Source organism: Vombatus ursinus, unplaced genomic scaffold (assembly GCF_900497805.2).
Source record: "Vombatus ursinus unplaced genomic scaffold, bare-nosed wombat genome assembly UNPS02014812.1, whole genome shotgun sequence".
Classification (NCBI taxonomy): domain Eukaryota; kingdom Metazoa; phylum Chordata; class Mammalia; order Diprotodontia; family Vombatidae; genus Vombatus; species Vombatus ursinus.
In genome coordinates, this window is record NW_020954590.1 from 67,424,449 (window position 1) to 67,437,127 (window position 12,679).

At 44.9% G+C, this 12,679-nt stretch overlaps 2 protein-coding genes across 5 annotated transcripts in view; one reads left to right on the forward strand and one right to left on the reverse strand.

The window, feature by feature from the left end:
• LOC114054196 (DNA repair-scaffolding protein-like) overlaps positions 1 to 4,018 on the forward strand; it is a 556,996-nt gene extending 552,978 nt beyond the window's left edge. For all 4 annotated transcript variants that reach the window (XM_027877359.1, XM_027877362.1, XM_027877361.1 and 1 more), the window contains one exon: positions 1,976 to 4,018. In XM_027877359.1, the coding sequence (XP_027733160.1) occupies positions 1,976 to 2,107 (132 nt within the window). In that variant the 3' untranslated portion in view covers positions 2,108 to 4,018. The remainder of the gene's footprint in view (positions 1 to 1,975) is intronic.
• An 83-nt stretch (positions 4,019 to 4,101) lies between these two features.
• LOC114054198 (CCAAT/enhancer-binding protein delta-like) lies at positions 4,102 to 5,752 on the reverse strand. Its single transcript, XM_027877363.1, has one exon. The coding sequence runs from the start codon at positions 5,680 to 5,682 to the stop codon at positions 4,627 to 4,629; it is 1,056 nt and encodes a 351-aa protein (XP_027733164.1). The 5' UTR covers positions 5,683 to 5,752; the 3' UTR covers positions 4,102 to 4,626.
• Positions 5,753 to 12,679: the final 6,927 nt, after the last annotated feature.

Sequence of the window (12,679 nt, forward strand, 5' to 3'; positions counted from 1 at the left end):
TCTGGAAAGCCCAGGCCAGAACAGCACTAGGCTTGAGATGGCCCTGAGTACTAAGGAAAGGGCAGTCACTTGCTTTAAGCAGTCCTGGGGCTATTTATTTGCAAATCTCATTTCTTTTCAACAAAGTTAGATAAAACAACAAAACTCTGCAGATGTCATATTTTTCACTGAAGATGAGCTTAAAGGCCTTGAGCTAAGAGTAACAGTAAATTAAAACCAATCCAAATGGAGAGAATTAAAACCCAGATAGTAATCCCGGCTTTCCTTTTTTCTCTATGACCTGGAACACGTGGCTTCATCTCTGTAGTCCTCAGTGTTCTCATATATAAAATGAGAGAGACCCTACTTCTAATGAAGCTAGCTATTAGTATCAGATCATTTCCTTTAATTATCCTTATTCCCATCTAGCCAGTTTTACTGAAATGTTCATGATGTTACTGAAGTGACCACTGGCAGGCCTCTTCCTGACCATAGTTCTTACCCCCTCATCTCATGAATCAGGTAACAGGATTTTCGCTCCTGCCCCCTCTCCTGAGGACTTTGGGAGTTGGGGACTGTGAAGGTGACTGTACTTTGTTGATCATGCCATCTATGTAGTGATAATGGGGCTTCAGTAGCCTGCCTTGAATGGAGGCTTGTTCTGTACAGAGGTCAGACAGCCCGGATCGACGCTGCCCTCGGCACAACTACGGTCATTGTTGCAATTAAAGGCCATATGGACCACCTGGCTCAGGTTCTCCCACATCGGTAACAGGACCAAACTCTAGATGAATTGTAATAATAATAGGTCACATTTATATAGTACCCACTATGTGCCAAATACTGCACTAAGTGCTTTACACACACTATCTCATTCAATCCTCACAACTTTGGAAGTAGGTACTACTATTATTCCCATTTTACAGGTGAGGAAACTGAGGCAAACAGAGGTTAAAGTGTCTTGCCCAAGGTTTTCCTAACTACAGACCTGGCACTGTGAGACTGGTCATCCACACCATCTAATACGATCTCTAAAGGTGACACCATGACACAAGGCTGCTGCATTCCAAAATCCCGATCTTAAAAGATTTAGGGTCTTACCGTTATCCTTGACATGCTTCTGGACTCATTCTGGACTCTGTTTTGAGCCACCTACATTTCTAGCATGGAGCTAGAAAAAGGATGGCTTACTCTAGCAAAGTAGAACAGAAGAAATGCTATCAAGCCAAGGGGAAATTGAGGCATTTCATCAGGAAATACTTTGACAGTAAGTACTATTAGTTTGAGGAAGTCTCCTAAAGGAAGGGGAGGACAAATTGCCAGTGTATTTATCACACTACTAATGGTATGCCTTTCTGTACTGTCAGGAGATGCCTAAAAGAGCCTTTCCTCCTTTTTGTATTTTCTGTGATTCCTCATCTAAGGGCAGTCCGTAAGATACTTAACCCAACATTACTATCAACAATAGAACCAAAAGGAAAGTGTTGGTTTTGTTTCCTTTTTTTTTTTTTTTAAACAAAAATATAATTCAGTTAGAGAAATGGGTCTAGAGTAGGGGTGGGGAACCTTCGGCCTCGAGGCCATATGTTGCCCTTAGGGCCACACTTGAGGACCTAGAGGGCCACGTGTGGCCTTGGGCTGCAAGTTCCCCAACCCTGCTCTAGAGTCAGGAAGATTGAGTTCAAATGTGACCTCATACACTTACTATGTGACCTGGGCAAGTCATACTCTGTTTGCTTCAGTTTCTTTGTTTCAAGGACCAAATGAAATATTTTTAAAGCACTGGATCTGGCACACAGTAGGTGCTATATATGTGTTTATAAAGTTTACTTAGTTACTTCATTTACCATAAATCTTTCTATTTTAACTTGTGAATTTTTTTCTTCCATTTGAGTGGCAGAAGGTCAGTTATCATACAGAGGACCTCAAGCTGTGTCTGCCTCTTTGAGAGCAAAATATACAGGCCTGATCCTATTATGTACTTTTATCACTACAGACTTATGAAGTGAAGAGTGTGCTGGGAAAGAAGGTGGGGCCATTAAATTGTTTCGTCCAGACCATAACCAACCACCCGACAAGCTGCATGGGATTGGAGGAAATTGAACTTCTACAAGCCGGAAGAAACTAAGATGATGACTGCCGGTTGCCATAGTATCAATGAACTTTGCAGTGTGGTTACAAAGTTGTTTTGTAGTTACTTGTTAACTAAAGACCAAGAGGATTTATATTAATTACAAACAGGATCTTGAAATGTCACTTATTTTCAATTTCTCTGGGAACACGTTTGGAAAATGAGTCATTAATTATCAAAATACACTTTTTTCTACACAATCATTAATTGTGTCATCATCATCATCTACAGTCGTAGCAATATATTGGTGGAGTTTAAATATTGCACTAAAAGCTGAAGTTTCTAAATGGATTTTGATGTTTTAAACATGGAAGGAAAATTAAAATTTTTAAATGTCATAGTTGGAACAACCTTTTACTGGGATTCTAAGGATTTTTTTCACCTTGTAGTGCTTGATTTAACATTATCTCCTGTAGGTGCATGCACTTCTACAATAAATATCCAAAGTTCAGTAACTTTGTTATTTTTAGGAAACATACTGAGAAACTGTGGCAAAGGTGAAGCTGTTTCCCATAAATTGTAGATAGTTAACCAGTATGCTATCATATATCTACTGTATTATAATGGAAGTGTTAGATAAGAAGTTTTACAACCAAATCATACTGTGAAATATGGACCCAGAACAAAGATTAGGTAGATTTAAATACCTCTGTGAGATTCTAAATCTCCCCAACTACTGAGAATCCCTTTTACCTAAATGGAAGATAAGAATATGGTTATCTTGCTCTTCTTTTGTGGGCAGTGATTTAAATTGAATGTGGAGCCATGAACTATTCTTTGCACCCTAAAAAGATTTTTTGTATTGCTTGCTTTCCAACAATGTGACCAGAAACATCACATTACTAATTTGGGAGAATTTATCTATTTTACCTTTGGAAAAGTCAATGCAACAGCTAGGCCCAAAGTGTCCTTTTCAGGTTTGGATGTATTAGGCCAAGAAAAGGTAGAATTACTGTTTCCTCCCACCCCACCCCCCTTTTTACCTTCTGCCTTCTTTCTTTAAAGAAACTGGTTGGCCTTTTTTCATCCTTTTTAAATTTCACCCAGGCCTTAAAGATCCCTAAATGTAGTCAGGTTTTCTGCTAGAATAAACTAGACACCAGAACATGCTTTTAATCACCTGAAGGTGATTACTACATATTTTATACTTTTAAGTTAATTTGCAGTTTTTTCAGAAAACCTGAGGCAACGTAAACAAAGATGGGCAGATGAAATCTACCAATAATTAAAAATTATCTTGGCCAATAACCTCCTTCCTACCAGCACTGGAACAGCTAAGTAACTGTAGGGTCACCTAATTCGATTCTCACCTCCCTTCTAAGCCCTTCCCTGGCTCGATTTTTTATTAAAATACGAAAACTGTGTTTTGTGGCCAGTAATCCTCCCCCCACTCCCACAAACACACCCAGAAGCCGAGGGGAGATGAGCTTGGTTTATCTAAAAAGGGGTTGGTCACTCACTCCGAATAGATTAAGTAACTTCTGGGAAAAAAAAGAAATATCGTCACAGAATTAAGCTAGTTCATGGGTAGACTGCCACCCTGCAAAGTATTTTTCTCGGTCTGTTAAAAACAAATATTCCAGGGTACATTTGAATATAAATTTATAGTGACACATGGCTTATTTTCGGTATGTAATTAAAATAAAAAGTTTTCCAATACTCTTAAAAGTGTCGATGGGTATAGACTTGGGGGATTTGAAATACCAACTATAGATTCCCCTTCTTGCTAATAATAATACTCTAATTTCAACCGCCAGAGCAAGGAAGTTTGAACTACTGAGCCTTCCTGGTGTTGACTCACTCATACAAGCCACGGGGGAATGAACTTTTACACCATGGAGTCACGTGAGCTACCTGCATGTTGGTGCAAGCAAGTTTCTCAGTAGTATGTCCCAGCCTCTCCCTAGCTGCTGCCAAAGGTGTGGGTCCACCTGTGGCCTTTCCCTACGAGCCTTTTCTTACAAGGTCACTGTGAATACAAGAAGCAGGAATGATTTAAAATGCTTTTTTTTATTCTTAGAAATACTGTAAAAATTAATATAAAAAGTTGAGCATGCTCAGGCTTTTCCTCTTACCTACAATACAAAGGTTGGTTTTTTTTAATCTTTTTTTTTTTACAAATGTACCATAGCTGCATCAACAGAAGTAAGATGTAGAAAAAAAAAACAACAAAACGAAAGCTACCATTACAAAAATAATTTAAGGAAAACATTTTATAGCTTCTCTTGCAGTTTGGTTGTGTGTTAATCCAGAATGTAGCTTCATCCAGCTACTGCGTTCAAAAGAAACAAAACCACCAACAATTTCACGTTTCTTGCTGCATGCCACAGAACAGGCTGCGAAAACACGTAGGGTTCTGCTACAAGGTGATCTTTGGAGTCTCTGAGGTATTGATAGTTTGACTAATCGTCTCTGTCCCTCTTCCCACCCGCTCCTCTTCCCCGAGCCGCCCCCCCCACCCCGGCCCCGTTCCCTGTCGCCCTCGACAGCTCCCGACACCCCCACTTCGGTCCCAGTTACCGACAGTCAATGCCCGAGGAGGCGGTGCCGGCTTGGAGAAAGGACGAACTGGGCAGCTGTTTAAAAAACTGTCTCAGGCTCGATAAGTCCCTGGTCAGCTGCTCGATCTTCTTGTGCAGTTTCTCGTTCTCGGAGGAGAGCTCCACCAGCTTCTGCTGCATCTCCTGGTTGCGCTTTTTGGCCTTGTCCCGGCTCTTGCGCACCGCGCTGTTGTTGCGCTCCCGCCGCTGCCGGTACTCGGGGCTGAACCGGTCCAGAGACTTCTTGCCGCCGCCGCCGCCGCTGCCGCTCTTCTCCTTGCCCAGATGTGGCGGCGGCGGCGCTGGCGCCGCAGGGGAGCGGCCGCTGGAACAGCTGGAGCTGGAGCTGCAGCCCGACGGCTCCGGGGAGGTGGGCGGGGTGGGCTGGCCGGCCGCCGATAGGTTCATGATGGTCTGCGCGCAGGTGGCTATCTGCGAGGGCAGCAGGGACGACGACATGTCGCTGTCGCTCCAGTCGGGCTCCTGCTTCAGGGCGCTCGGCGGGGACGCGCTGGTGCCCGCGCCCAAGAGGCTGGCCATGGCGCTGGCGAAGTCCTTGTGCGCCGGGGGGTGGGAGTGCGCGGGGTGCCCGGGCAGGTACTCGTAGTCCCCGGCGCTGGCGTGGCTGCCCGCCCCGCCGCCCCCGCGCTCGGGCTTGTGATTGCTGTTGAAGAGGTCGGCGAAGAGCTCGTCGTGGCACAGCTCCAGGTTGGGCACGGAGGACATGGAGTCTATGTAGGAGCTGAAGTCGATGGCGCTCTCGTCGTCGTACATGGCCGGTGCGGCCGCGCTCAGCTCCGCCAGGTTAGCACCGCCCCCGCCGCCGCCGCCTCCCGCTCCTCCTCCCCCGCTGCCGCTGCCGCTGCCGCCGTGCTCCTCGCAGCCGCTCAGGGGGCCCCGGCCTGGCTTGCAGGAGGCTCCGAGCCCACCGGGGCCACCGCCGCCTTTATTGGTCTCGTAGAAGTTGGCCGGTTCCATGGACCAGTTCCTGTAACATGCCGGGCTGTCGAGGCTGTAGAGCGCGGTGCTCATGGAGCCGGGCGGGCACCTGCGAGCCCCGCGCTGCGCGCGCCTGAAGGACGGGAGTCCGCACCTGGGGCTGCTGGAGCTGCGGGGCTGGGGCTGGGACAGGCACCCGGGGCCGGCACCCGCTGCGCACCGGGCGCGGGACTCTGGGACTGGCCGCTCGCTCGCTCACTCGTTCGCTCACTCGCTGGCCCCGGGACTCCCTGGCTCACTCCCTCATCCCCCACCGGCTTCCTTGGTTTTTTCCCCCTTGCTTCCCACGGCCCAGATGCTTGTCAGACTCTCAACGGGTCGGTGCAGCCCAAACCAGTCCCTTTTCTACCCCCGGGGTTGTGACGTAAGGCCCCGCCCCCGGGTCGGCGCCCGGTGTTATCCGAACCCTGGGAGAGCTGGTGCGGGGGCGGGCGAGCGGGAAGGGGCGGGATCGGCGGGGACGGGCTGCCCCAGCCCCCTCTGGCTCCGGACTGGGCCGGCCGCCCGAGGGGGTACGCTGGGCTGCCCGGGAAGCGAGCGCCTTCGGAGCTGCGTGCGGGGCTGCGGGCGCCAGCCCACCTCGGAACCTCGGGGGCCACGTGGGAGCAGGGAGCCGTGGGGCAGAGGAGGCCGGAGCTGCGCGCTCTGCCTCCTCCTGCTGTCCTCCTTTCCTTCCCGCCCTCCCCCACCCCCTTCGGGATACGGCCCGGGCCTGGCTGCTGGGAAGGACCCTCCCTCTGCCAGTTTTTCAACGTGCAGGACTCAGTGTTCTCATCCCCTCCTTCCTGTTTATGGGGCTTTGAACCACCTCATTCCTCAGGTGAATGGAGGGGAAGCCAAACCACTGGAATGGTCCGAGGGCCCCGGTGCTCCCTCTTCCTGGGAGAGCCAGGTCACTGGGCCATTTAGATAAGGGGTGAAGGGGTAGTGGCCATTTTTCCACGTGATTCCCTCCCAGGAGGTAAGGGACTAGAGGATGAAGTGACAGACAGCCCCCAGGAATTAGCGCACGTCCTAGGGGGAGGGAAAAGTGAGAAAGAGTGCGCTGGCACCGACTCATTCGCTGCCTAATGAGGCTTTAAATGCAAGCAAATGTTTCTACTGTGCGTAAGGTTACAAAGACACAGATAACAAAATAGTCTCTTGAGGCAAGAAATTGAGTTTTGTTATTTGTGTATCTATGCACGTTACATTTGACCCATAAGCCAGCGTCTCTTCGTGCCTCGTACGGCTGATGATATAACGAAAGGCTTCGTGCAGTTTAGACGGGGCACACACTTGAAGCATGTACACGGACTCTCCCCTTGCGCCCCCACCCCCAGCTTCAATGAGGACGGGAAGCTGTTAATATTTTTCAGTCACAGCATTATCGCCGCTGCCGATCACGTTTCCAGAATCATGCAGACCCTGCTGGAGCCTGAATTCCCTGACCAGAATGTGTTTAAATTTGTAAACAATCTCTTCACATCCGGTCTCCTGTTGCATGCCGCAGCTGGTGCGCAAAAGCCCTCTGACATTGCCTGCCATCTACATCGCTATCAGAGAAACTTACTCCCCTTTGCTTAACTATGCTTCAGTCTAAATGACACACTCAGGTTGGAATCATTATCAACCGAGGAGAGGAAACTGGGCAAGTCCAAGAGTCACAGCCACTACCAGTTAGTTTTCGGGGGTGGGGGGAGAGGAGACAATGGTGGAGGCTGCTGTGACACATACACACACTTCTGTCAGCTAGACAACAGCAGTAACCGCCCATCTTTGTCAGCCAGCTGGGAGAGAAAAGACAGATGTCATGGCAGGGGGAGGGAGGAAGGGAGAGGAGCTTCCTAAGGTTCAGCCAAGATGTTTGCAGATAGTAAGATGAGCAGGGGCCATTCCACCGCTCCATGCTCTCACTAAAGCAATGGCTTCTGCGAAGTTTTAAAGCTTACTGCAAATAGGTGTTTGTGACTTTTTTTTAATTTTGAAGTCTCTTCAACATACCTCATATTTGCCTTAGCAAAGTTTAGCAGAAATATTTCAGGAAGTTCTGGGCAAGGGGAAACGTGCTTAGTCGCGTCATTTAATTAAGCAAGAGAATATTCTAACCATTTTCCCACTTAGGTGTCCTGACATCTGGAGAGTAGTCTCAAAGTGCACACCCGAAATGTTTCAGCAGGGGTACAAGCTTAGGTCCTTTCAACCACACTTGCGCTGTTTCCAAGATGACAGTCACAAACCTTGTTATGTCTCAGGTTATTATACATGTAAATCAATGCACCCCATATGCAAATTCTCTTCAGCACAATGCAAGCTTCTATTTGCTTTAAACTCTTGACCAAGACAGTTGAACCATGAAAATGAGCTCATCTTGCCATCAGCCACCCCCCTCCACTTGGCTGCCTGGTTGTTCCTTATGTGTATCTCTCCACCTCCACAAGCATGGGGCCTTGCTTCAGGAAGTGGAGGCCATGTAGTTCTGTGTGTCCCAATAACCACAAAAGTGCTATTATAACTAATAGGCTCGCATAAATTAAATAGAAAGGCTTACAAAAATTATGGCTTTAGAAAGTTCTATGTTTCTCAGCTGTTCTTATGTCTACTTCTTGGCAGAAAGAACATCCATTTTTGCATGTTAATGAACATGTTTCTGGGCATGAGGCTACTGAAGAGTGCCACCTTGTGGTTTGGTCTTGCATCAGCCTTATTAAGGCCTTTTAATTCCCCACCTCCAATTATTCTAGTAAGACATTCTTTTGAATTGATAGCATCTTTTAGTACAGATCTTGAAAATGTTTGTCATGATTACCTATTATCCAGTATCTTCACTTTCACAGCTCACTCATTCTGCAGCTGTCATGCAAACCTGTACCCCCCTGACATTCAGACCAAATAACAAACCCTTCAAAAACTAAAGTAGTTTTAAACACTCAGTTTCTCAGGATAATTCAGTTTACAATTTATTACATGCATACTATGTACAAGGCTAGGCAGCTAGGTGGCACAATGGATGGAGTGCTAAGCCTGAAGTCAGGAGGACCTGAGTTCAAATGTGGCCTCAGATACCAGCTGTGTGACCTTTGGCAAGTCACTTAACCCTATTTGCCTCAGTTTCCTCATCTGTAAAGTGACCTAGAGAAGGAAATGGCAAACCACTCTAGTATTTTTGCCAAGAAAACCCCAAATGGGGTCATGACAAGTAAGATACACTAATTGACAAAAAATGTACAAAGCATGCTAGACATGAAGGAGCACAGAAATGAATAAAAAAGGGGTCTCTGTCCCCACAGAGCTTACGGTTTAGTTGAGTAGATTTGTCATAGGTCAAGGATCTGTGATTTCTTTCATGTGGAATTTCACTTAGCAGATAAATATTAGAGAGCTAACAACTTCAGAGAGTCTACATGATTTGTCCATAGGCACACAGCCAGTAAGGGATGGAGGTAGGATTTGAACCTGGGTCTTCCTCCAAGTCCAGCACACCATGCTGCCTCTATTTGGGCAGATGATATACATAAAAATGATAACTATAATACAATTTAGAATACAAATTCGCAAGCAGGTTACTGTGAAAATCATAGATGAAACATGGAGATGTTTTTTGGACATGACCAATGTGGAATTTTGCTCTGCTTGACTATGCATATTTATTCAAGGGTTTTGTTTTTCCTTTCTTTTGTTAATTGAAAAAAATATTTAAAAGGAAAGAATCAGTGAGAGAGAGAGATAATGAACTTCTGGTTTGGTGTACTAGGGTAGGTTTTATGAAGGAGGCTATACCTAAACTAGACCTTAGGACATAGTTAGAATTTCAATAAGCAGAAATGGTGGGGACGACATTCTAGACACCCAGCAGTGGGAAAGAAAAGGCAAAGAATCATGAATAGGATGTGTATCGTATAATTTGTCTTAAGTTTAGTATATATAAATATAAAGTAGTGTGAAATCAAGCTGGTGAGGTAATCCATGATCCCATCAATATGGGAGTTCCCTCCAATGATGAGGATCACAACCTATCCATGGAAGCTAATAATGTGTGTCTCTTGTCTACATCCTTCCATAAGTTCACCAGAAGTGCCAGAGGCCTTCTTCTCTTCCTGTTAACGTCATGAGGGTATCAGTGGAACACTCTGGCTGTCCATCTGTCTTCCCTCACTATCACCACATGGCCAGCCTACCTTCTCTTCCTTTCATACAGTTCTTTGATTATATCTTTTATTCCTGCTCTTTTTTGGAGTTCCTTACTGGTTAGATGTTATAGCCTACTCACATCCACCCTGTGCTTCCCCATTTCCCTCTGTGGGATATTCATTTTTTATTATTCAGATATAATTGTATTCCATGTTTTGATGCCATATAGCAGCACCAATAAAATGGACCTTTGCTTTCATGGGAACTCAGAATCAGTTTAGTAATTTCCTGAAACAATCCAGCTTGCTCTTCTCCTCATGTTTAACCACAACTCATCCTTCTGATATTGTCCATCCCAGGTAGGTATCCTGATATATGAGTTCTCTAGAATGTTCATCCAAATGCAGGTTGAAATCTGGACAATAGACATTTTCAACCATCTGATCTTTCCTGTGTGGTTGAAGAGGCCAAACTCCTTTGATTACAGGTATCTTCCAGGAGGCTCTGAAGTAATTAGTATAATGACATCTAAAAACAAGAATACCTGGAGAACCTCACAGGCAAGATCCACCGGGAATCCCTCTTGAACATGGAATCTTGGCTGAATATTCTCCATCATAGTGCTTACACCTTTGTTGAGTATACCTATTTTATACCTCACCTAATGTTTATAATCAAAGGATTATTAAACAGTATTATAAATCACATTTGTGTATATTTGTGTTTATATTGTCTTTCCCATTAGATTGTGAGTTCCTTGAGGGCAAGAAATGTTTTTGCCTTTCTTTGTATCCTCAGTACTTAGCACAGTGCCTGGCACATAAAGAGCATTTAATAAATGCTTATTGATCTGTTGACTTCAAGATATCTTCAATGATTTTTAGGTACGTATGAGAGATATCTTTTTGTTTGTTTGTTTGTATGTTTGTTTTTTAGGCATTTGGGGTTAAGTGACTTGCCCAGGGTCACACAGCTAGTAAGTGTCAAGTGTTTGGTCTGAGGTGGGATTTGAACTCAGGCACTCCTGACTTTAGGGCCGGTGCTCTATCCATTGTGCCACCTAGCTGCCCCTGAGAGATATCTTTTTGAAAAAGAGCCTGTAAGTCAATGTTTTGTTCTATGGAATCAAACAGGTTTTTTTCATATTCAACAAATAATAAGCACAGTGACATCTTATATTCTCTACATCTTTCAGTCAATTGAACAATAGTAAAGATATGGCTCTTTGTTGAGTATTGCTTGGGAAAACCTGCTTTATTCTTTCCTCTACCTTCATCCTGTATGATCTAGATTCATGTGTAGATGATTCCTATAAAAAATTTTCATAGATGGGAGAATAGGCATGTGAATCAGTAGTTATTGACTACTGATCTCTCAGTTGACTTTTTTCAGAATTAAGATCAGAGATTTTCTCCCCATGCCTTTGATGTCTTCCTTGTCAGATACCTTGTGTATCAGTCCCTTGATACGCTGACAGTTGTATTGCATTCAGTACAGATCTTCTTCATATACATTTGGTCTAATCCAGCTGCTCTTCTAATCTTTGTTATCAGAAATGACCCAACTAACCACCTCCCAGTATCTGTGGCCTCCACAGTTCTCTCTAGTGCAAGCCTGCCACTGGACCAAGATTCCCCTCCCCAAAACTTCCTGCCCTATCAGTGTCTTCTCCAATACAGGCTAACACTACTACCTCCTGACAGGAGTCCCATACTTTCTTCTCCTAACTGCTGTGAAGCATCACAACATCACTATTTGCCACATGGTTGGACCGTAAGGAGGGACTTTGAACAGTCCCTTCACATCTCTCCTTTAAAAGACCTTTCTCCACCAACTGACACTCTGCTTAGTACTCACTCCTCCATGAGAACATTGCTCCCTTCTCTATCCTTTCCAGTACTGGTTGCATTTTTACTGATATCATCCCACTCATTGGTTGTGATGGGGTAGTTGGAATGTTCCTCTTTTTACCACCATCATTCAGAATCATGAATTGCTGACTTCTTTCCACTGAAGTTCACAATATCTAAGTATATCATCCACCTCAGATGTGTTGGCCATATCTATTGACACCTATGACATTCTTCTTTCCTCAGTAAATTCACTGCCTTGCTTACAGTCTTTCTCTCCATCTCAATATTTGTCCTCATATTTGTGTTTGTTCAGTCATTCAGTATTGTCCAACTCTTTGTAACCCTGTGGACTATACTGTCCATGGGGTTTTCTTGACAAAGATATTGGAATGGTTTACCATTTCCTCTTCCAGTGGATTTCATATTAGAAGATTTCAACATACACATTCACTTTTCCTCAAAAACTCTTAACTTCTCAGTTCCTGGGGCAGCTAGGTGGCACAGTAAATAGAGCTCAGGAGGACCTGAGTTCAAATCCAGCCTCAGACACTTAACACTTACTAGCTGTGTGACCCTGGGCAAGTCACGTAACCCTAGTCGCCTCACCAAAAAGCAAATAAATAAATAAACTTCTCAGTTCCCCAGTCTACTCAATTCCCATGATCTACTCCTCCAGCCCACCTTATCTATACACAGAGATGTTCATACTTTTAGTCTTGCCATCACCCATAAGAGTTCTACTTCTATGTTCATGAACTCTGAAATTCATTATCTAATCATAATCTTTTATCATTCTATTTTTCCCTCTGTCTTATGGCCCCTACCACTGTTCTTCATTCTCATTATGACCTCCGTTCCCTCTACCCCTCAGTTCTTTCTCAGGCCATCATTCCTGCACTATATACTTTCCTTACTTCTCTATCCTAATCCCTTGGTGAACAAAGTCAACACTGCACTATCATTTATCCTTGAATCCCTTGTTCTTTGACCAATCATGCCTTGTCAAACCCAAAACCTAGATAATTTTTACTATCTGCCTTCTTTGCTCCTATTTGCATATCCATGGA